Source organism: Mirounga angustirostris, unplaced genomic scaffold (genome assembly GCF_029215605.1).
Source record: "Mirounga angustirostris isolate CCGP_5_RB_7025 unplaced genomic scaffold, mMirAng1.0.hap1 SCAF_11, whole genome shotgun sequence".
In the NCBI taxonomy this organism is placed as follows: domain Eukaryota; kingdom Metazoa; phylum Chordata; class Mammalia; order Carnivora; family Phocidae; genus Mirounga; species Mirounga angustirostris.
Genome location: NW_026991719.1, coordinates 12936748 through 12960114, shown reverse-complemented (window position 1 = coordinate 12960114; position 23367 = coordinate 12936748). Strand labels below are relative to the sequence as shown.

The following is a 23367-nucleotide window of genomic DNA, read 5'->3' as shown; positions in this document are numbered from 1 at the left end:
CTTACATTATTCAGTTTCTGATGTTGCTAATACTTATATCCTTCTGTTTTTTAAGGCTCTGAAGTAACTGAAGCCAGGATGAAGGAACTATCAGAGGAAATCACCACACTCTTAAAAAATCACTCTATTTTCCACCAAACATGGATGTAAAGCCTCGAAGGGGATCTAATAATAGATAAACCAGAACCAAAGGGCTACTTTCCTTTTCAGTCCAGAGGTGGCCTTTGGTTCTCACAAATTTCTGTAGCCGATTAAACTTTTCCCAGCAACCTCACGGGGGAGAAAGCGTGTTTGTGTTTTGTCCGGCATATGGTGATGTCCCGGCAGTGAGCAAGGATCCGGGTAACTGAGCCTTCACTGTGCTGTATGAGAAAGGTGGCAGGGCACATGCCACAGTGAATTTTGAGTCAAACAGGAGTCGTTCTGTGACCTGGAGCTCAACCACAGGTTTGTGTGAGGCCCAAGCTTCTTTTAGTTTGTCATCCTGTTTATTTTTAGCTAAAAATAAAATTAAACATGTCCAAGACTGCGGCAGGGGCAAGTAAGACCCTCGCCGCAGGTGGGCAGAATGTAAAGGGACATACAAATATATATTATATATGTATATTCATTGAGGCATAATTCACATAATTAACCATTTTATTTTTATTATTTTTTATTTATTTTTTATTTATTTTTATTTTTATTTTTTTGGGAAGATTTTATTTATTTATTTGAGAGAGAATGAGATAGAGAGAGAGCATGAGAGGGGGGGAAGGTCAGAGGGAGAAGCAGACACCCTGCTGAGCAGGGAGCCCGATGCGGGACTCGATCCCAGGACCCTGGGATCATGACCTGAGCCGAAGGCAGTCGCTTAACCAACTGAGCCACCCAGGTGCCCTATTTTTTATTTTTTTAGAATTAACCATTTAATTTCTTAAAAAGATTTTATTTATTTATTTGAGACAGAGAGAGCATGGGGGGAGGGGCAGAGGGAGAGGGAGAAGCAGACTCCCTGCTGAGCAGGGAGCCCAACGAGGGGCTTGATCCCAGGACCCCAGGATCATGACTAGAGCCAAAGACAGACGTTTAACCGACTGAGCCACCCAGGCATCCCTGGAATTAACCATTTTATTTAATTAATTTATTTATTTAAAAAAGATTTTTATTTATTTATTTGAGAGAGAGCACAGAGGGAGAGGGAGAAGCAGGCTCCCCGCTGAGCAGAGAGCTTGATGCGGGGCTCCATCCCGGAACTCTGGGATCATGACCTGAGCCGAAGGCAGCTGCTTAACCAACTGAGCCACCCAGGTGCCCTTATTATTTCTTTTTTTTTTTTTTAAGATTTTATTTATTTTTTGACAGAGAGAGAGACAGCGAGAGAGGGAAAACAAGCAGGGGGAGTGGGGAGGGAGAAACAGGCTTCCCGCCGAGCAGGGAGCTGGATGCGGGACTCGATCCCAGGACCCTGGGATCATGACCTGAGCCAAAGGTAGACGCTTAACCAACTGAGCCACCCAGGCGTCCCTAGAATTAAACTTTTTCAAGTGAACAGTTCAGGGGCATCAGGTACGTTCGCAACATTGTGCAATCGACACCTGTTTCCAGTCGGCGTCCTGATGTCCCCGTTGAATGCGCTTGAGAGGAGAATTGTTGCTCACATCTGAGCTTCCTGACTCTACCTTAAATATTTTAACTGCTCAGTTAATTGTTTTGAGTGTGTTGTCTTTGGCCTTTTAACTTTTTTCACTTGATGCTGTAAGGTGTTACAACGTTGTTTTTGTAAGATGCTACAGAAAATTCATCTACCGAACACAGGCAGAAGTGAAATGAATAATTCTGGTAAACAAAAATATTACAGAGCTTTAGAGCTGCACTTGTGAAATTTGTAACGGAGATCACAAGAGGCTCCAAATGAAAAGCCCACGAGGTAGGTTAAAAGCCGGGGGGCGCCTGGGTGGCTCACTTATTAAGCGTCTGCCTTCGGCTCAGGTCATGATCCCGGGGTCCTGGGATCGAGCCCCGCATCGGGCTCCCTGTTCTGCAGGGAGCCTGCTTCTCCTTCTGCCTCTGCCTCTGCCCCTGCCTCTGTTTCTCATGAATAAGTAAATAAAAATCTTTAAAAAAAAAAAAAAAAAGCCGGAATAGGCCTCATAGAGAGAGGGACTTGAGCACTGGGGGAATACTTTACCATCACAAAGGGGTAGCGTGGCTTAAATGGAAGTTTTCGATTGTGATGATTATGATCTCTAAAGTCACTTATACCAGAGTGCTTTCACTGTGGGCTAATGATGCATGTAAATAGGACCAGAAGAAGGGCACTTAAAAACAATAAACCAGCCCTTTGGGGCGCCTGGGTGGCTCAGTCGTCAAGCGTCTGCCTTCGGCTCAGGTCATGATCTCAGGGTCCTGGGATCGAGCCCCACATCGGGCTCCCTGCTCGGCGGGAAGCCTGCTTCTCCTTCTCCCACTCCCCCTGCTTGTGTTTCTTCTCTCGCTGTGTCTCTCTCTGTCAAATAAATAAAATCTTTTTTTTTAAAGATTTTATTTATTTATTTGAGAGAGAGAATGAGATAGAGAGAGCATGAGAGGGGGGAGGGTCAGAGGGAGAAGCAGACTCCCTGCTGAGCTGGGAGCCCGATCCGGGACTCGATCCCGGGACTCCAGGATCATGACCTGAGCTGAAGGCAGTTGCTTAACCAACTGAGCCACCCAGGCGCCCCCAAATAAATAAAATCTTTAAAAAAATAAAAATAAACCAGCCCTTTTGTTGTTACTACATGAGGTTTTCCTCTTTTGGAGACACACCTTGACCTTGGAATCCACTGAAGGCTTAATGGTAGTAGCGTGGCTGCTCAGGATAGTCAGCAACCGTGGGACGTGAACACATAGAAAGTTATTATAAATCATTCATTCAAGAAATGTATCTTGAGCCCTCAGCAGGAGCCACACATGGTATCAGGTGCTGGGGGAAACGAAGAGGAGCAAAATTTGCCCTCGTAGGGGTCCGGGGCAGGGTGCCCCAAGACGGGCCGCTTTGGCATAAAGATGAGTTAAAAGTCATCAAAACCTAGCAGATGCAGGAAAAGCTCTCCGCCTCCCCTTCAACAGCCTAATTTTACATTGGAAAGGAAAGCCTGTACGAGGAAGAAAGCTATTAACAGAGACTCCCTTTTATCTAAGAACCTTGTCTGCATAACAGGGCAACCTTGTTTTTCAAAACATCTCCTTTCACCTTCCTGCTAATGAGCTCTCTCCCCTTTGTGTCCTCAGACACCTCCACCTCTCCTTAGCTCCTATAAGCTTCCATGGTGCCTCCTTGTCTTTGGAATTTCCCTATCTGTGTCGATTCCCCTAAGTATGCTATTAAATTTTATTTTCTCCTGTTAATCTGTCTCACGTCAATTCGATTCTTAGTCCTGCTAGAAGGACCTTGAAGAGCAGAGGAAGGTCTTCCTCCCCAGCACCCCCAAAATATGTCTCTTTGGTATAAGAATTCATCTAGGCTGATTTTAAAGAAATAGCAGACATAGGAAAAGCTCTGAAAACTGAGTAGAAGTTACCGTTTGTGTACAGGTCGTTAAACTGCTGTTTGTTTTTCTCCCGTTAATCTGTTTTTTAGGTAAGGGGGTATCTTCTATCCCAGGCTTTGATGGAAATAGAACGTGAACTTGGTGAGCTGCTTTTTGCCATTAGGCTTTAGTCTTTAAGGTTCATGTCCATGAAGATCTCTAAAACACGGTGGTAAATCTATGGATGCCATTCAGTTTTCTCTCTCTGGGATGGGGCTCATTTTCCATCCTGGTAGCTGTCTTGGTACTACTGATATGGGAAACAAAGGCAGAAGAAAAATTATTAAGTTTCCTTACTACCTAGAGCCCACTGACAAGTCCTTGAAGTAGGCAGAATGACATTCCTCTAGGGACTCAGCTGCCTCGATGTTAATACTTTGTTAAGGACAAAAGGCAATCCTAGCCCGCCCCCTCCCCCCCCAGGATCCTATAAGTCTACTTTCATGTATAAAAATTCCTTTGGAAACTTCCTTTATCGCTAAACCCCCCAAGATACATGTTGGCAATCATCCCCCAAGCATATGACCCACCGATATACATCCGAAGGGTCTCGTGACTCAGGTTTTATTAGACAGTAATAAAGGACCTTTTCCCAACAATAGCTAGACCCTCAAGGTCCTGGAAACCTTGCTTCCAAAATTCCTTAGAGACTTACGCTCTCCCTAACCCCCTCCCAACTTGAAAGTATATAATGGGCCACTCCTCATGATCCCGGTGCGGCTCTTTCTGCCCACGGGTCCTGTCCCCGTGCTTTAATAAAACCACCTTTTTGCCCCAAGGACGTCTCAAGATTTCTTTCTTGGCCGTCGGCTTTGAACCCTAACATCGTCTTTCCTACATCACTACCTTCTCCTCTGAGAATACTGGTGAAAAGCTGGGGAATGCAGGTGGCACTGTGTGATTACATGGTTCATTTTTAAGCCTCACTGTCAAGTTTTAAACTTCCCATTTTTCCTTGAACAAGAAATTGTTTTGAAAATAGACGTGGGGCGCCTGGGTGGCTCAGTCGTTAAGCGTCTGCCTTCGGCTCAGGTCATGATCCCAGGGTCCTGGGATCGAGCCCCACGTCTGGCTCCCTGCTCTGCGGGAAGCCTGCTTCTCCCTCTCCCACTCCCCCTGCTTGTGTTCCCTCTCTCGCTGTGTCTCTCTGTCAAATAAATAAATAAAAATCTTAAAAAAAAAAGAAAGAAAGAAAGAAAGAAAGAAAGAAAATAGACATATTGTGGGCGTCTGGGTGGCTCAGATGGTTGGGCGTCTGCCTTCGGCTCAGGTCATGATCCCGGGGTCCTGGGATCGAGACCCGCATCGGGCTCCTGGCTCAGCAGGGAGCCTGCTTCTCCCTCTCCCTCTGCCTGCTGCTCCCTCTGCTTGTGTGCTCTCTCTATCAAATAAATAAATAAAATCTTAAAAAAAAAAAATGAGCGGGTGCCTGGGTGGCTCAGATGGTTAAGCGTCTGCCTTCGGCTCAGGTCAGGATCCCAGGGTCCTGGGATCGAGTCCCGCATCGGGCTCTCTGCTCCTTGGGAGCCTGCTTCTCCCTCTGCCTCTCTCTCTCTCTGTCTCTCATGAATAAATAAATAAAATCTTAAAAAAAAAAAAAGAAAATAGACGTATTGTTTTGATTTGTTTCCCCTGGGGGAGACTATGCTTTCATAATATGCTGAGAGTATTCGATATTGAGTAAGATAAAAGCCTAGAACCTGGGGGCTGGTGTCAGTCTACCAGGAAACTACACTTTTCCACGCTGAATCACCCTCTCAAGGGGTTTCTGTGAACTAGAGAAACCTCATCACATGCCACAGGCCAGGATGATGAGACTACTTGTTATAATGGTCACTTATGTAGAGAATTTAATGGCAAGAGATTAATATTATTTGAAACTATATAAATTTCTGGAGTAGCAATTTCTGAATTTATTTGCACAAGCATATATACATATATATATGCATTATTTATTTATTTTTAAAAGATTTTATTTATTTGACAGAGAGAGACACAGCGAGAGAGGGAACACAAGCAGGGGGAGCGGGAGAGGGAACAGCAGGCCTCCTGCTAAGCAGGGAGCCCGATGCGGGGCTCGATCGCAGGACCCTGGGATCATGACCTGAGCGGAAGGCAGACGCTTAACCACCTGAACCACCCAGGCGCCCCTATTTATTTATTTTTAGAAAGAGAGCAAGCAGGAGCAGGAGGGGCAGACGGAGAGGGAGAGAAACTCTCAAGCAGACTTTGCACTGAGGAGAACCCGATGTGGGGCTCGATCTCACAACCTTGAGATCATAACCTGAGCTGAAGCCAAGAGTTAACCAACTGTGCACCCCTGCACAAGTATACTTTGTTTAAATGTCAAACTTGAGAAGTTTGAAGACTCAGAAGTAATTTTCTTTCTTTTTTTTTTTTAAGATTCTATTTGAGAGAGACAGAGAGAGAGAGAGAGAAACCGCGTGAGCAAGCACAGAGTGACAGTGAGAGGGAGAAGCAGACTCCCCAGTGAGCAGGGAGCCCGATGCAGGGCTTGATCCCAGGACTCTGGGATCATGACCTGAGCTGAAGGCAGATGCTTAACCAGCTGAGCCACCCAGGTGCTCCCAGAAGTAATTTTCCACCCAGAAAGTGACTTCTTTGTTGCCACCATTGATTCATACCAGGAAAATATCTGATAGGATGAGAGTTTTTCATGGGTTTTGAAACACTTATTCTTTTTATTCTTTCTTTCTTTTAGATTTATTTATTTATTAGAGCGAGAGAGAGAGAAAGCATGAGCGAGGGGAGAGGCAGAGGGAGAGGGAAAGATGCAGACTCCCTGGTGAGCACAGGGCCCAACTTGGGGCTCAATCCCAAGAGCCTGAGATCATGACCTGAGCAGAAACCAAGAGTGGGGCGCTTAACTGACTGAGCCACCCAACACTTTTGCTCTTCTGAGTGAATATCACAACTCCGTGGTTTTATCCCATAAACTCAGTGTTGTTTTTCTTCTGCTCTCCATTATCTTTCCTTTGTTTCAACCTTCCTAAGCATAACTCCTTAACTTGGGTTGAAAGGAGATCTGTTTTAACCTGCTTAAGAATGAAGAAGTAGGGGCGCCTGGGTGGCTCAATTGTTAAGCGTCTGCCTTCAGCGCAGGTCATGATCCCAGGGTCCTGGGATCAAGCCCCACATTGGGCTCCCTGCTCCGTGGGAAGCCTGTTTCTCCCTCTCCCACTCCCCCTGCTTGTGTTCCCTCTCTCGCTGTGTCTCTCTCTGTCAAATAAATAAATAAATAAATCTTAAAAAAAAAAAAAAGAATGAAGCAGTAAAAAGCACGATTGCACTTTACTGTTCGAAGGCGGCACTATGTAAAGCAGGGGGGTGGCACGCTAGAGCCATAGGCTAAATGCCACCTAGTTTTGTCAGTAAAGCTCCATTGGCACACAGCTGCACCCATTTTTTTTTTTTGCTATTGTCTATGGCTGCTTTCCTGCTACCAGGGCAGAGCTGAATAGTTGTTGGAGACCCACAAAACCTAAAACATTACTCTCTGGTGCTTCACAGAATAAGTTTGTTGACTGTTATCCGAAAGGAGTGCGACAAGAAAACTGTACAAGTCTCCGATGGGGTCTCGGTTTTCAAAATCTTTTTTCTATATAGTGAAGACATGTTCTTTAAAAGGTTCTAGAAGAATTCCTGACATGAGGTCCCACATTGAAAGACTACAGAAAAGTCTCTCTTCAACTTCTTTCTTCAGCCACCTTGTTCCCTTCCCTGGAGGCTGTTTTATCAAATTGTTCTGGGTCCTGCCTGCTATGTACCATGCAAAGGTGATTGTTTTATCATAATGTTTAAGCAGCGTTCTTATTTTGGATGAAATTATATTTCTCTCTTTAGTGAGAAAAGAATAATTATGGACTAATAAAAAATGTACAGGGGAAAGGTTCAGCTTGTGACGGATATTGTGCGCATGCTGTGGGTCCAGCCCTCAACTGATGCAGCAGAGAATATGGAAGACCTGCAGGATGTGGTCTGGCTGGGGGAGGGCCCAATATGATGCTTGAACTGAATCCTGAAGGATGAGTAGGAGTAGAGTAGATGCATCTTTATGTTAGAAACACTGGCAGGGGAGCGTCTGGGTGGCTCAGTCGTTAAGCGTCTGCCTTCGGCTCAGGTCCTGATCCCAGGGTCCTGGGATCGAGCCCCACATCGGGCTCCCTGCTCTGCGGGGTGTCTGCTTCTCCCTCTCCCACTCCCCCTGCTTGTGTTCCCTCTCTCACTGTATCTCTCTCTGTCAAATAAATAAATAAAATCTTTAAAAAAAAAAAAGAAAAACACTGGCATGGCCAGTCATTGGCTACTCCAAACATTTCCCAAGGATGCACTCGAAACATAGTGAGCCCACTTCCTCCATCTGGAGCATCCTGAAAATTGTGAGTCATTGTGAGGGCTCTCTGTATTCTCACTAACAGGCAGAGAGGCTTTGGTGGTGAGAAACCCAGCTTCCCACCCTAGACTTTAGAATAGCTCCACGATCTTTTTTCTCTTCCCTGCTCTACCCCAGCTGCTCTCTAGACCAGTGCTATCCAAAAAACAAAACGTAAAATAAAATAAAATAAAATAAAATGTGAGCCACATGTATTATTTGACATTTTCTGGTGGCCATATTAAAAAGTAGAAAGAAACAGATGAAATTAATTTTAGTAGTATAATATTATATGTATTAACTTCAGTAGTATAATGTTATATTATACTACCAAATGCTATAGCAATTATACAACACAGCTCTAGATTCTGTATAAAGAGGATGTACAGATCTACCACTTGCTCATGGCAGAATCCCTGGGTATGTGTCACAAAGCACAAGTATATATATTAATATCTCAATGCATCTCACGTTGGGTTATGAATATCTTTGTGTTTGAGATGTGAAGGGGTTCAGGACAGACACCCCCCCCCCCCCCCAGAATGTGCCACTTTGGCATGTGGATTATTTTGAGCTGAAGGCACTTGAAACTCTGCAGGAGTCTCAAGAGAAACTTGTCCCTCCCTTAACCACACAGAAGAATCTAAATTGGGGGTTTTCCCAGAATAAGGGTTATTAACAGAGATAAATTTTATCTGAGTGACCCATCTGGATGGTAGGGCAAACATAATTACTAAACCTCTGCTCTTCTTACCACCCTGTGAAATGCATTCCTTTCTTCTGAACTCCCAGACCCCTACCCGCCCCTCCTTGGTTCAGAATGACATATAGACCTCATTTTGCCTGACTGTTTTTGGAATTTCCATGTCTACATGGATTCCCCGTATGTATGCCTGTTAAATTTGATTTTCTTCTGTTAATCTGCCTCATGTCAATATGATTCTTAGTCCAGCCAGAAGGACCTTTGAGGGGACAGGAATTCTTCCTCCCCAACAAGCTGAAAGCAGTATATTGCAGTCATGTATGAGGCTTGCTATTGGATTTGGTAGTCGGCCTTCTTGCTGTTTTTTTCTGGTGGCTCTCCAGGTCCTCTAGCCCTACCTTTGCCTCTGGATTTTGAGAAAGTACTTCCTTCTTTCTTCCTTAGAATTCTCCAGATGCTGCATTGCATTCTTAAACAGAGAGAAGATGTCAGTCAGTTGGGTTTGCTGTTCTAGCATTTGTCACTCTCTACGCAGGACCGTTGTAGAGGAAATTTACTTGGCAGGTCCTTTCAGATTCTCCTTAAGAACATTTGCAAGTGGGGCGCCTGGGTGGCTCAGTCGTTAAGCGTCTGCCTTCAGCTCAGGTCATGTTCCCAGGGTCCTGGGATTGAGCCCCTCATTGGGCTCCCTGCTCAGCGGGAAGCCTGCTTCTCCCTCTCCCACTCCCCCTGCTTGTGTTCCCTCTCTCTCTGTCTCTCTCTCTGTCAAATAAATAAGTAAAAATCTTTTAAAAAAACAAAAAAACATTTGCAAGTAATGAGCAATTTTTGCGTTCAAAGGAGAATAACATTGACAGTAAAATCTAATTGCCAGTGTTGTACTTCTACATTCTGTCTTTAAAAAATTTATCTGAGTATAGTTGTTACATAGTGTTACATTAGTTTCACATGTACAACACAGTGATTCAAAGATTTTGTCCTTGATATGGATATAGTTTATAAAATAGCAGACCTCCTTGCAAATTTCAGGTAGAAGTTACTGGTGATTAGCAAATTTGGCCCTTCTCATCATTAGAATGGAAAAAAAATGGAACTTTTATTTATTTTTTATTTTTTTTAATTTTTAAAGATTTTACTTATTTATTTGTCAGAGAGAGAGAGAGAGAGCACAGGCAGGGGGAGCGGCAGGCTCCCAGCTGAGCAAGGATCCCGATGTGGGACTCCATTCCAGGGTCCCGGGATCATGACCTGAGCCGAAGGCAGATGCTTAACTGACTGAGCCACCCAGGTGCCCCAATCAAACATTTTTTTGACTCAACTTTGCTAATAGGGTGGGTGCTAGACAGTGACTTGGAGTCCTGTATTCAGAGAATTCAATCTGATATTAGGGGCAGTTAGGAAGAGATTCATAGCCAAGTAACATCTGATTCTTTCGAGTGCTTCAATGGCGAGATAGAATAATGTCATGGCATCTTACTGGGGAGGTGATGACATGGATGCAAGGCTTTCTATGTTACCGAGAGAAGCTGCCCACGCATGTGGACATGCACAAGAATGATTTGCTCCAACCTAGAATAGAGTTGGGTAAATTTCTGAAATTGTGACATGTTTTATGAAGGGATTCTATAATAGCAATAATGGGACTTTCAGCTGTTGAATGAACAGTGGGAAATGCTATGCAGATGGGAATTTATTAAATTCGTAAATTGCACCAAGCCTCCCTTTCTACAGCTCTCTTGATTCCTGGCCATTTCCGGCTTGATAATAAATAATTGTATATTAGGATAGTTCTTCTCTAATCTAAAAGAGAATAATGGCCTGTAGCAGGTGGGGAGTCTCTAATGCTAATGACCCAATCAAAGTTGTTTTAAAATGTCAGTTAACAAAGGCGAACCATAATATTGGAGCAGAAAATCCTTTAAGTGGCTACATAAAGGATGCCTTTCTAATAGCTATGTAAATGATGTTTTCCTTAATTTAGGAGTGAGATTTAATGTTTATTGGACATTTGTTTTAAATTTAGCATGTCGTCTAGTCTGTTGATCTCAACAGTGCATTTCAATTCAGACTAAGCCCGTTTTAAGTGCTCAATAGTGGTTCTCTCTGGCGTGCCAGGCTCTGTGGCTGGGGGCACAGAAATAGGAAGCTTTGGTGTCCAGAATACATCCTTAATAAGAGTTTATATATAATGTTACTTCTGTCCTTAGTGATTAGGGGAATATGAGGGCGGGGCTAACCTTAACCTATGGTTTGTATCTTGCAAAGCTGGGACTCACCAAAGCCAAAGCCCCCTTCATGGAGAGAATGGAGCTGAATTCTCAGAGCAAACTGCCTGGTCAGGGGTGGCCTCCCTGGAAAACTACTGACCTGAATTAGATAGAAGGCAGCCTCCCCCATAACAGCATCCTCTTGATCATCACACTTGATCAGAGTGTGGTAGTGTTTCTCTGCATCTGTTTTCTCTGTGTTTAATCTGGAGCCAGACAATATGGTTTGGCTAGTTTTGGAATAGCAGTTATTTGCTTTTGGTATCTTTCGGGTCTTGCAGAAACAGGCCAGCTTAACCCAATTCAGCCCAGGCAGAAAGAATTCAGAAAGAGCATCAAAGGAAAAATAACATATAACCTAGAATATCACATGGAAATACAGCACAGCTCAGGTAAATGCTTGAGGTATTTTTATTTTGTTTTATCTTGCTTTCTTTGATTCCTCAACTGCAACTTCATTCTTAGGCCACCCATAGAAACTCAGGAAGACAACCATGATAGCTACTAACTAACTAAACATGATAGCTACTAACTTCAGGGGTTAAGCTACTTCGAATTTACATCCTAGAAATAAGGCTTATTATGAAGGCCAAACTGCCCTTGGTGGGATTCCACAGCTGTGAGAAAATGCAGCCGACCCAAACAAGGTAATGTATTTTTTGTCCACGCCAGAGGTTTTCTTCAGCAAAGAGGTAGGTAAATATGGTGGCATATACTTATCACATAACTGAAAATGTCTTTTTTTTTTTTTAATAAGACATCTCTTTTTTTCACCCAGAGACACACCTGGAAGTGACTTACCATGCAAGGGAGCATATGTGTTGCCAAAAACTTTTTAAGCCCTTTTGCCATACCTTATTTAACTTAAGAAATCCTATTTTATGATAGTCATCAAAGACAAAGTGGTAAAATTATAAATCACTTACATGTAATGCAGCTATATGAAAAACAGTAAGAGTATAAGTCATTTACGTGCAAAATAGCTATATGAAATCACATTAAAAAGTAACTCACCAAGGGGCGCCTGGCTGGCTCAGTTGGTAGAGCATGCAACTCTTTTTTTTTTTTTTTAAAGATTTTATTTATTTATTCATGAGAGACAGAGAGAGAGAGAGAGGGAAAGAGAGAGGGAGGCAGAGGGAGGGGCAGGGAGCCCGATGCGGGACTCGATCCCAGAATGCTGGAATCATGACCTGAGCTGAAGGCAGATGCTTAACCATCTGAGCCACCCAGGGGCCCCGAGCATGCAACTCTTGACCTCGGGGTCATGAATTTGAGCCCCACGTTGGGTGTGGAGCCTTCTTTTTAAAAAAGTAATTCGGGGAGGGGGCCGAGGCCGGGTCACCTTTACTGGGCCGGGAAGGCAGGGGTTTGGCTCTGGCAACCGCGCTGCGATGTGGTTCGAGATCCTGCCCGGGATCGGCGTCACGGCCGTGTGCTTGGTCCTCCCGGGCATGGCCACAGCGCACATCCACAGGTTCAGTAACGGGGGCAAGGAAAAAAGGGTTGCCTATTATCCATATCAGTGGAGTTTGATGCAAAGAGATAGGCGGGTCTCTGGAGTTAATCGTTACTATGTGTCAAAGGGTTTGGAGAATATCGATTAAGGAAGCATTTTCCTGATTGATGAAAAGTAACTCAGTCATACTCATCTACCCCTTCTAGAAGGTTATGCAGTGTATTAATGTAGTGCATAATAAAAACAACAAAAAAGTAAAAAAAATAAAAATAAAAATGATAATTCATTGACAAAAAAATTGGGAATATAAATGGTTCTCTTCAGGTGGTGGGGAATATGGGGAAGGTTTTTTTTTTTTTCTTGTTCTAATTGCTTTTATTTTTTAGGAGTCGTCCAGAACGAGTCAGTAAAACACTTAACTTTTGTTATTTATTTAATTAAAAATTTTTTCTGACACAGAGATCTCAGTTCACCATGCATCTTCGTTCATGGCTCACTACCTTCCGTGGTCAGTCCAAGGCACCTGATTTTTTTTAATCCCACCCCAAATATGTTCTTAAAAAGGTATAATAAACCCCGAAACACTGACAGTGCTGTTTTGTGCATGTGTTTGTGTCAAATTTATACAGATGGTATCGTGCCACAATTCTTTTTTTTTTTTTTTTAAAGATTTTTTATTTATTTATCTGAGAGAGAGAATGGGAGACAGAGAGCATGAGAGGGGGAGGAACAGAGGGAGAAGCAGACTCCCCACTGAGCAGGGAGTCTGATGCGGGACTCGATCCCGGGACTCCAGGATCATGACCTGAGCCGAAGGCAGTTGCTTAACCAACTGAGCCACCCAGGCGCCCCACAATTCTTACTCTATATTTTCCTGCTGTTGTTCAACACCATGTTTTTGAAGTCTATCCCCGCTGCTGTATGTACATTTAGTTCATTGCTTTGGGCTGCTGAGTAGTAGTCTTTCGTCTGCATCCATGCCATTTACTTACATATTTCTTGAGTTGCACCCACCTTCTTGCTGCCACAAAGAAGGCTGCGTAGAATATCCCTGAACATGTACCCGAATGTTTTTCTGGAATACACATATCCAGGAGTGGAATTGCTGGGTCATAGGAAATAGGCACACTTAATTTAGCCAAAACTGGCCAGGTTGCTTTTCTGGAGAGTGGCCATCGCAGCCTGTCTACATTTCCATCAGCAGGTGAGGAGTGTGCCACTTCCCATTGTACTTGTCAAGTATTAGTCACCTTTTTGATTTTTGCCCATCCGCTGAGTGCAAAGTGGTATCTCAATGTCGTTTTGACATTTCTCTGATTGCTGGTGATGGTGACCATCCCGGTTTCCTCCTTTGTGGATTATCTCTTTTTAATCTGTGGGATTTTTTTTCTCTTTGACTTCCTGACTTAAAAATATATATATATATATATACACACACACACATAAAGCTTTACTGAGATATAATTTGCATGCTGTAAAATTTACCCACTTAAAAAGCAGACATTAGTTTTTAGTATATTCACAATGTCATGCAAGCATCACCACGATCCATTTTAGAATTCTTTCGTCAGCCCCAAAAGTGACTGTGCCTTTAGCTCAAGGAGACACATTTAGGTTGGGCACTCCCTGTAACCTTGTTGGTCGCACAGGTCTGGACAAAACGTCCGTGGACTCTGGTTGCTGGAGCCCTGGTTTCTGCTTTCCATAGCGTGGCTCAGGTTTCCTTGGAGTGTGTGAGCTTCCTCAGTGTCCTGCCCACAAATTCTTCCACAGCCCATGCCCTCACTTTGTGCTTTTTGCCAGCATTGGTTTCTGTTTGCTTGCAATCAAAAGAACCTAAACTAAGTCAGAAATTTGAACCTAGAAGAAGGATTTTGCAAGCAACAGACCCTAGAATGTGGGACTGATAGAGTTGTAGTAGATGGCAGGGCCCCCCGTCCTTTCTATAATAAAGGGCAGCAAAACTGTTGATCAGACTGTGATTCGTTTCCTCCCGGGACTGTGTACCTACCTGTAAAATGTCTGAATGTTTCCCAGGGTGAGCTGCTTTTCTGCCTTTCTTGAGGTGCTCTGAGAGAGAGAGCTAAGTTTTGGTTCAAGATGATCCAGCTGAAAGAAGAGAACAAGGCTGGTGCAGAGCTTTATTAAGAAAGCATACAGCCCGGGGCATCTGGGTGGCTCAGTCGTTAAGCGTCTGCCTTCGGCTCAGGTCATGATCCCAGGGTCCTGGGATCGAGCCCCGCATCAGGCTCCCTGCTCAGCGGGGAGCCTGCTTCTCCCTCTCCCGCTCCCCCTGCTTGTATTCCCTCTCTAGCTGTCTCTCTCTGTCAAATAAATAAATAAAATCTTTAAAAAAAAAAAAAAGAAAGAAAGCATACAGCCTGGCCAATGATCTGATATATCAAAGGTCTGTCTGCCATGCCCCCTTAGGAAGTGGGCTGCTAAGATGGTACGGTGCTCAGCAAGGGAATCCTCTTAGCACCTTTCTCAGGTGGGGCTTTGGAAGACACTGGGTGAAGGAAATCCAGTGGGCACAGCCTCAGTTAATCAAGGACCTCTTGTCATTGCCAGAGAAGCCAATCGACAAGCGGACATTTACAAAAGATGGTCCAGGAGGATTGTGTCCATGCTTGAAATGTTGCTTTACTTTTTGCCTTTTTATTAAACATTTTTGGTCTCTCTCTCCTCATGTAGTATATCAGGTATCATTCAGGCCACAGATTGCAAGACCACAAGATGCCACATCTCATCTTGCCTAAGTCATGGACATCACCAAGAGATAACTTGACTTGGCAGCTCGATAGGGAGACTAGCTATAATTTTTAATTGTCTCATAATGGGGAAGGGGGGGTGGGGATTCAGTCCATTCTTGGTTGTATGTGGAGTAACTGTATTATGTTAGGTGGTAGTGTTTAAAAAACATGTGCATAGGATTAAAGACATGCGCAGACATGCACGCACGTGTGCGCGCGCGTGTGTGTGTGTGTATGCACCTAAACTACCAAAGATAAACTATGGTATACATTTATTATTTTGTTTTCCCAGAGCAGAGAAGAAGGCTGTATTAGTCAGGTTTCTGCTGTGATAATGCTACGTAACAATTAACACCACCCTCCCATCCCCAGCATCTCAGTGGCTTACAAAAGCAAGCACTTATTTCTTACTCATGGGTCTGCAAGTGGTTGTGGCTTTGCAGGGCTTGGCTTCTAGCTGCAGGTTGGTTTCTGGTCTGCTCTATGTACCACTAGTGGCTACTCAAGGCATGTTCTTCTCATTGCCAATGGCAGAAGTATGATAGAGGTCAAACCAAACTCTGTGAGCACAGTTAAAGCCTCAGCTTCAGTTCCATTAGCTAAATCATTGAGGACTGGGATTTATTCTCTGCCCACAGTAAGCCCTAGAGGAGAAGGGGAAGGAATGAAGAACTGAGAATAAATAAATCATTCTACCACACTCCCTCTTCTTCTAAGAAACTAGGCATGGGGCTTAAATGTGTTTTCTCTCTCAGCAGATTACATTATTACCCATTCAGTTGCTCATGTTAGAAGCCTATGATATAAGAGAGGGTCCAGACTGGGAAGGGAGGAGCATTTGTTTAATTTCAGATATATTGAGTTTGAGGTGAGTATGGGATAGAGAGATGACAAGACTGTTGGCTATATAGATCCAGAGCCAAACCATTTTGGTTGTTTAGGTTCTACTCAAGCTCCTACAGGTTTTATAAGTGGGGCTACTGATGAGAGTTACTAGTTTCTTAGAATCCTCTCCACTAAGGTGTCCTTATGATGTAACTCTCATGAAATTATTCTGGATTTTTAACCAAAACTGGTCCTGGTCCTGGCCTTTCATATATAACTCTGTGAATTGCTAAATGTCAACATCAAGGTTTCTATGTGAAATTCCCATGCAGATATTTATTACTTCAGAGAACTTTTATGACTGAAGGGCATTAGCAAGTAATATTTTTCAATCTAGAACTGCTTTAGTCCACCATTTGTAAAGATTCTCCTGAAAAAGAATTTTCTGCGCTTGTGTAAATACACTTGAGTCATCATATCTTGTGCACATTGTCTGTATTGATTAATGGTCTCTTGTTTGCTTCCTTTTGCTTGTTGTATTTATAGCTCACATTACTTATAATTGTTGGACAACATAATATGGACCAGATGGCTTCATTATTCTGTGTTTCACATTTTGAATTTTAAATGTTGTGTTGGACTGCCTGTCAGTGGAAAGCTGTGTCCTGGAGGAGATATGAGGCCAAAGCATAGTTCAAAGATCCCAGGCCAGATACCATGGACAGTAAGTGCTGTTGAGGTATTACTTTTGAGGTTTTCTCTGGCCCCTCTGCCCTTGGAAATTCAGACTGGAAGGTCAAGGGGGGGAGAGAGACTGTGTGTCAAAGGCCCTCTGAAGCACTCAGCTGGCCCAGGATTGCATTGTGTTTGAAAATGCTCTTTCCCAATAAGCTCACAAAATTTATTATGTGTTAGGAATTTTAAGTATAGCTACTAATATTTTAAAATAAGTGTATCAGTCAGGGGCCTAGCAGGAAACAAATGATATACTCAAATAGGATAACTGAAGAATGGTTACTTAAGGGACTCTTTACAATAGTATGGGTTAAGGAAAACAAGGTACAGTGAAGTAACAACAGTCTTTCCTGGTCTCGACTTCAGACTAAAACATTGGCTCTTCTTGGGTCATGAGCCTACTGGCTTTTGTACTGGAACTTACCTCATTAGCCCTCCTGGTTCTCTGGTCTTCAGACTCGGACTAGAACTATACATTAGCTTTTATGGGTCTCCAGCATCTCCAGCTTGCTGACTCATCTGGCAAATCATGGGACTTACTCTCCATAGTATTATAAGCCAATTCCTTATAATGAAGTGTGCACTCTCTCTCTCTCTCTCTCTCTCTCCCTCCGTCTCTCTCTCTCTCTCTCTCTAACACACACACACACATTGGAAAACCCTGACTAATACAGAGGGCAAGGCAACAGGTGCTGTGACCTTTCTTAGAGGGACACATAGACAATCCTAACCACCAGGCAGTGGGGGGAGCTGGGAGAATAAATACTTAAATCTCACCTTTCTCCCTGGTGCCTCCAATTGGTTGAACTCACCTGGAAGTTATAGAGCAAGGGAACCAGTGATTCAGTCTTTATAGAGTCTGAACTATAGAGCAGGATGGAGGGTGAACAGTGAGTCTAGAGAGGCAAATGGAGCCTTTCCAGATTAAGTTTCTATTACAACTATTGTTTTTTTTTTTTTAGATTTTTTATTTATTTATTCATGAGAGACAGAGAGAGAAAGAGAGGCAGAGGGAGAAGCAGACTCCCAAGGAGCAGGGAGCCCGATGCAGGACTCGATCCCAGGACCCTGAGATCATGACCTGAGCCAAAGGCAGACGCTTAACCATCTGAGCCACCCAGGCGCCCTTATTACAACTATTGTTAACATATTCTTGTATATCCTCCGGAGATATGCCATGCATACAAAAGCATATATAGAGATCTTGGTAATTTTCATGATATTTCACATTCTTCCAAAAATATCATTTTGATGCCTACGTAATATTAGCAAGCCTTTTATTATGAAATAGTGTTACATAGAATAGATGTAACATTTATATAATATACAAATATAGTAATGAATGAAATTCCTGTGTATCTGTGATGTTGCTTAAGAACTAGAATACTTGGGGGAGACTGGTTGGTTAAGCTCAGTTGGTTAAGCATCTGCCTCCAGCTCAGGTCATGATCCCAGGGTCCTGGGATGGAGCCCCACTTCAGGCTCTCTGCTCAGCGGGGAGCCTGCTTCTCCCTCTGCCTCTTCCTGCTGCCTTGTCTACTTGTGTGCTCTCTCTCTATATATCAAATAAATAAATAAAATCTTAAAAAAAAAAAGAACAGCAACAACAAAAAGAACTAGAATACTTGAGTGCCTGGGTGGCTCAGTCAGTTAAGCACCTGCCTTCAGCTTGGGTCATGGTCCCAGAGTCCTGGGATGGAGTCCTGAGTTGGGCTTCCTGCTCAGTGGGAAGTCTGCTCCTCCCTCTCCCTTTGCTCCCCACCCCCCAGCTTGTGCTCTCTCTCTCTCACTCTCTCTCTCAAATAAATAAACAAAATCTTAAAAAAAAAAAAAAAGAGCAAGAATGCTACCAAAACCTCTCAAGACCACTGTGGGCACCTTCCCAATTATATTCCCTCCCATAAAGGGTAAACTGTGATAATAATTTCATTATCATATTTCTGAATATATATGTATCCCCAAACAATATATTGTCAAACTTTGTATGGTTTTGACATTTATGTAGTTTCAAACTTCATGTAGACTTCTGAGAATCAATTTTTATCCTTAACATTATAATTCTGAAATTCATCCAAGTTGATGTTTATTATTTTAATTTTTGCTCTGTATATTGTTCTATTATATGCGTATGCTATAATTTATTTGTTTTACCATCAATGGACATTAGTTATTTCTACCTTTTTATGATATTGCTATAGAATTTCTGGGTATGTATGTGTATGAATTTCTCTAGGATGGGTACCTGGGAGAAAAAAACCTGGGTGATGAGGATTATCTTCAAGTTTACAAGGTAATACCATATTTTAGTACAAAACTGTTGTTCCAATTTTCACCCTCCACTGCCAGTGTATTAGTTTTATGGCTTCATAGTCTCACCAAACAATTTTTGTCAGTCTGACAGGTATAAAATGGAAGTAACTGTTCATGTCTTTTGCCCATGTTTAAATCACTTGTTTCTTCCTTTTTGATTTGTAAAAATTCTTTATGTATCCTAAGCATCCATCTTTTGTCAGTTGTATTGCAAACACCACAAATTAGACTTCATGAACACTAAAGACTTTTGATCATGAAAACATAACATTAAGAGAGTGAAAAGGCAAGGCACATAATATGAGAAAAAAATTTCAATGCATATATTAAACAAAGGACTGATACTCATTTTATTAAAAACTCCTTCAGGTCAGTGAGAAAAATACAGACATCTCAATTTTTAAAACATGGGCAAAAGCTTTGAACAGGTACTTCATAAAAGATGATCTCTGAGTTGCCAATAAACATAGGAGAAGGTGCTCAACTCATTAGTTCTCATTAAGACACAATAAGAAGCCACTCTGTACTCTCCAAATCCTAGTGCTAGAGAAACTAGTGTTTGCAATGATGTGGAGTACCAAAAACTTTTATTCTATACTGGTGGTCCATGTATCTTGGTGCAATTGCATTGGAAAATAGTATCTAGTTTCTAGTAGTATTATAGTATGTAGTAAAGTTGAACCTAGGCATAGTTATAATACACAGCTCCATTCCTAGGTATATACCCAACAGAAATGCCTACACATGTTAATTATAGCACTATTCATCAGAATCAAACACTGAAAACAGCCTAAATGTTCATCAAGAGTTATTTATCTATGCAACAAAGTGAATGAATCTTACAACTATGGGGAAGAATGAAAGATACTAGATACAAAAGAGCATACTCTATGATTCTGCTTATATAAAATACAAAAATCTGCAAAACAGCTTGATGGTAATAGAAGTAAAAATAGTTACCTTCAAGGACGGTGATGAGTTGGAGTGAATAAACTGGGGGTATCCGGGAGTAAAAGCATTATCTTGTTCTGAGAATGAGTATATGGGTAAATTCAGTTTGTGGAAATTCATTGAGGTGTGTACTTGAGATTTCCGTACTTTTCGTATTTATGTAACACTTTAGTAAGAACTATCTTGAAAATGCCATGTGTTTGGAAATGAACAAAAACATGTCTAAATAAATAATCATGAGTAAAAAAAATCATGATGGAAATGTAACTTAATGACAATACTACATATTAAAACAGGTTAAGTGGTACTGTAAGGGAAATTTATAGTATTAAATGTTTACATGGGAAAAGAAGAGAAGCTTAAAAATATGAGCCAAGGGACACCTGGGTGGCTCAGTCGTTAAGCGTCTGCCTTCGGCTCAGGTCATGACCCCAGGGTCCTGGGATCGAGCCCCGCATCGGGCTCCCTGCTCTGTGGGAAGCCTGCTTCTTCCTCTTCCACTCCCCCTGCTTGTGTTCCCTCTCTCGCTGTCTCTCTCTCTGTCAAATAAATAAATAAATAAATAAATATAATAAAATAAAAATATAAAATAAATAAAAATAAAAATAAAAAATAAATAAATAAAATAAAATAAAATGCTTAATATAATTAATTAAAAAAATATGAGCCAAGTGTCCAAATATAGCACTAAAACCTTTTTTTAAAAAGGATAAAAAAGCAACAATAAAAATAAGTGAAATAGAAAATAAAGATACAATTTTTAAAATTCAACAAAAAAAGTTGATTCAAGGAAAGAAAAAAAGAGAGAGAGAGAAAGGCACAAACAATGTTTAAGGGTGAAAAGGAGGACATAACTACAGGAAGTCCAACTATATCCAGCTGTACAGTTTTGTTTTTTTGTTTTAAAATATTTTATTTTTAAGTAATCTCTGTGCCCAGCGTAGGGCCCGAACCCACAACCCTGAGATAAACAGTCGCAGGCTCTACCGACTGAGCCAGCCAGGTGCCCCCAGTTCTTGTTTTCTAAAGACCTAAAGATCACCCTACTTGGGGAATATATTAGAGAGGAACTTGGATGGATGCAAGCACGCTAGTTAAGAGGTCATTGCTGTAATCCAGATGAGATGTAATGGTAGCTTTTCTTGGGACTAGTATCTTCTTAGGAAGGATGCACACATTCTAAAGTTATCTATTTACTCTCCTAACTTTTCTTACAATATTTTTATTGTTTGATGTTTACTCTTAAATCTGTAATCTTTAAAAAATATATATAGTATGAAATAGAGCTATGACTTTTTTCTCAGATGGAGAACCATTTATATTAATGCACCTTACTCAAAAATAAATGGAAACAACTACCCTTGTTGTATATTAGGTTTCCACATTTACTTGAATCTATTTCTGAATTCTCCATTCTTTGTTCTACCATCTATTTGTCTCTTTCTTTGCATATACTATATAATAAGTTTTACAGTAAGTTTTAATACCTAGAAAGATAAATTACTCCCCTCACTATTTTTCTTTAACTTTTCCTTGGCTTAATTTTCTTACATTTATTCTTCTATGAACTTTTAAATCATTTCACCTATTAAAAATCCCCATTTTTATGCTGATTGGATGGCATTTATATATTATTTTTAGAAGAATTGACACTTGTCTTCCATTCCAGAAACATGCTCTAACTTTCCATTTATTCAAAACACCTTTTCTTTTCCATGAGTATAGATAATCAAAAGGTGACTGCTGTTATGTTTAGTATTTTATGCCTTTTATTTGAATATCTGAAAGTACTATTCATTTTATTATGTAATTTAAGGAACAAATAGTGCCCATTTAGCTAATCACTAATAGTCTAAACATTTCCAACATTTCAAGTGTGTCATTTTGAATATGGAAACTCTTCTTACTCTGAGAATTACTGAAAACCTCTGATTCATGATTAGGTTGAAGACAAGGAAAAGTATTAAAATTAGACTAATCAATTTTATATGTAACATGTAACAGACATGTGTAACTTTTTTTTTTAAAAGATTTTATTTAGGGGCGCCTGGGTGACTCAGATGGTTAAGCGTCTGCCTTCGGCTCAGGTCATGATCCCAGGGTCCTGGGATCGAGCCCCACATCTTTTAAAGATTTTATTTATTTATTTGACAGAGAGAGAGACAGACAGAGAGCACAAGCCGGGGGAGAGGCAGGCAGAGGGAGAAGCAGGCTTCCCCCTGAGCAGGGAGCCTGATGCGGGACTCGATCCCAGGACCTTGGGATCATGACCTGAACTGAAGGCAGACACTTAGCCGACTGAGCCACCCAGGCGTCCCTCATGGGTAACTTACGAATTTGTTATGCACCCTTGTCTCTTTTACAGATGCTCCTTTCCAGCTTTTGATTTCATCCTGTAGCAAAGATATGGGGGACAGGTTTGCGATTTGAATCAAATTATCTTCATAATTTCTGGGTGAATCAGGATTAGATGTTCATCCAGAATTACTTAGCAGTCAATAATGAAGCTCCTTGGATATCTAATATCCTCCACCACCTTTTCCCCCACAACCACCACCCCAATGGTTAGAGAGGAAAAAGACTACTTTCAAATAGTAAGACTCCCAATGAGTAAGAATGATCAAAAATGTTACTGACATTTTTTTTTCATGTTTTAGTGAGATTTTGGTCTAATGGAGTAAGATGACAGATGTAGCTCCTATTTATTACCTGGGCTTCCCCAGAGATGGTTCTGGAAACACCAACAGGTTTGCACCCTTACCTGAAACAGAGGATGTTTGGAGATCAATCTTGCTGTTGAGAGAAGGGGAAGGAAAGAGTGTTGATTAGTTTTCTCTGTCTCCAGTCTGGTTCAACTGTCAACTGCTCCTCTGTGTTTTAACCTCTCCTCTCTCTTGCAAAGACGAATCTGGTTTTATTTAGAGAAGACAGAGGCCAAACCAGAAACTGCATAACTGTGGAAGGTAACTATTTGGGGAAATTATTTTTCTTGATACCTATATCTAAAATGAAGCAGATATGAGAATGTGAGGGGAAAGTCTAAATGTGGTATGTTTGGGGGAAGGGATGACAGAATTAATTTTCAGTATATTTTAATTTAAGCAAGATGTGAGTTGGGTCTAGTCACACAGGTGGAATGGGGCTCCTTTGTGGCAGTGGGTACAACCCGAGGTACACATTAGAATCACCTGAGGTAACATGGAAAATGCTAGTGCTTCAGCCCAACCCTCAAGAAGTTCTTACTCAATTGGTCCGAGATTGGGCCTGGGCCTTTTAAAAAGCTCCTTAGTGATTCTAATGTGCAGCTAATATTGTGAACACTGTTTTGGGGAAATCACCAAGGGTCTAGGAGGATCAGATTTTTTAACAACGTGTGAAACACAATCAGCAGTATCAACAAAAAATAGTAGACATTTATTT

The 23367-nt window shown here is 41.8% G+C and overlaps 2 protein-coding genes across 6 annotated transcripts in view; both read left to right on the top strand.

The window, feature by feature from the left end:
- Nucleotides 1-489, top strand: part of CTPS2 (CTP synthase 2) — a 99550-nt gene extending 99061 nt beyond the window's left edge. For all 5 annotated transcript variants that reach the window (XR_006790815.3, XM_045875269.3, XM_045875260.3 and 2 more), the window contains one exon: nt 56-489. The gene's annotated coding sequence lies outside the window, so the exon portion shown is untranslated. The remainder of the gene's footprint in view (nt 1-55) is intronic.
- Nucleotides 490-6139: 5650 nt separating this feature from the next.
- On the top strand, nt 6140-12633 carry LOC123851986 (NADH dehydrogenase [ubiquinone] 1 alpha subcomplex subunit 1-like). Its single transcript, XM_045886175.3, has one exon. It carries the CDS (start codon nt 12309-12311, stop codon nt 12519-12521), a length of 213 nt encoding a protein of 70 aa, XP_045742131.1. The 5' UTR covers nt 6140-12308; the 3' UTR covers nt 12522-12633.
- Nucleotides 12634-23367: the final 10734 nt, after the last annotated feature.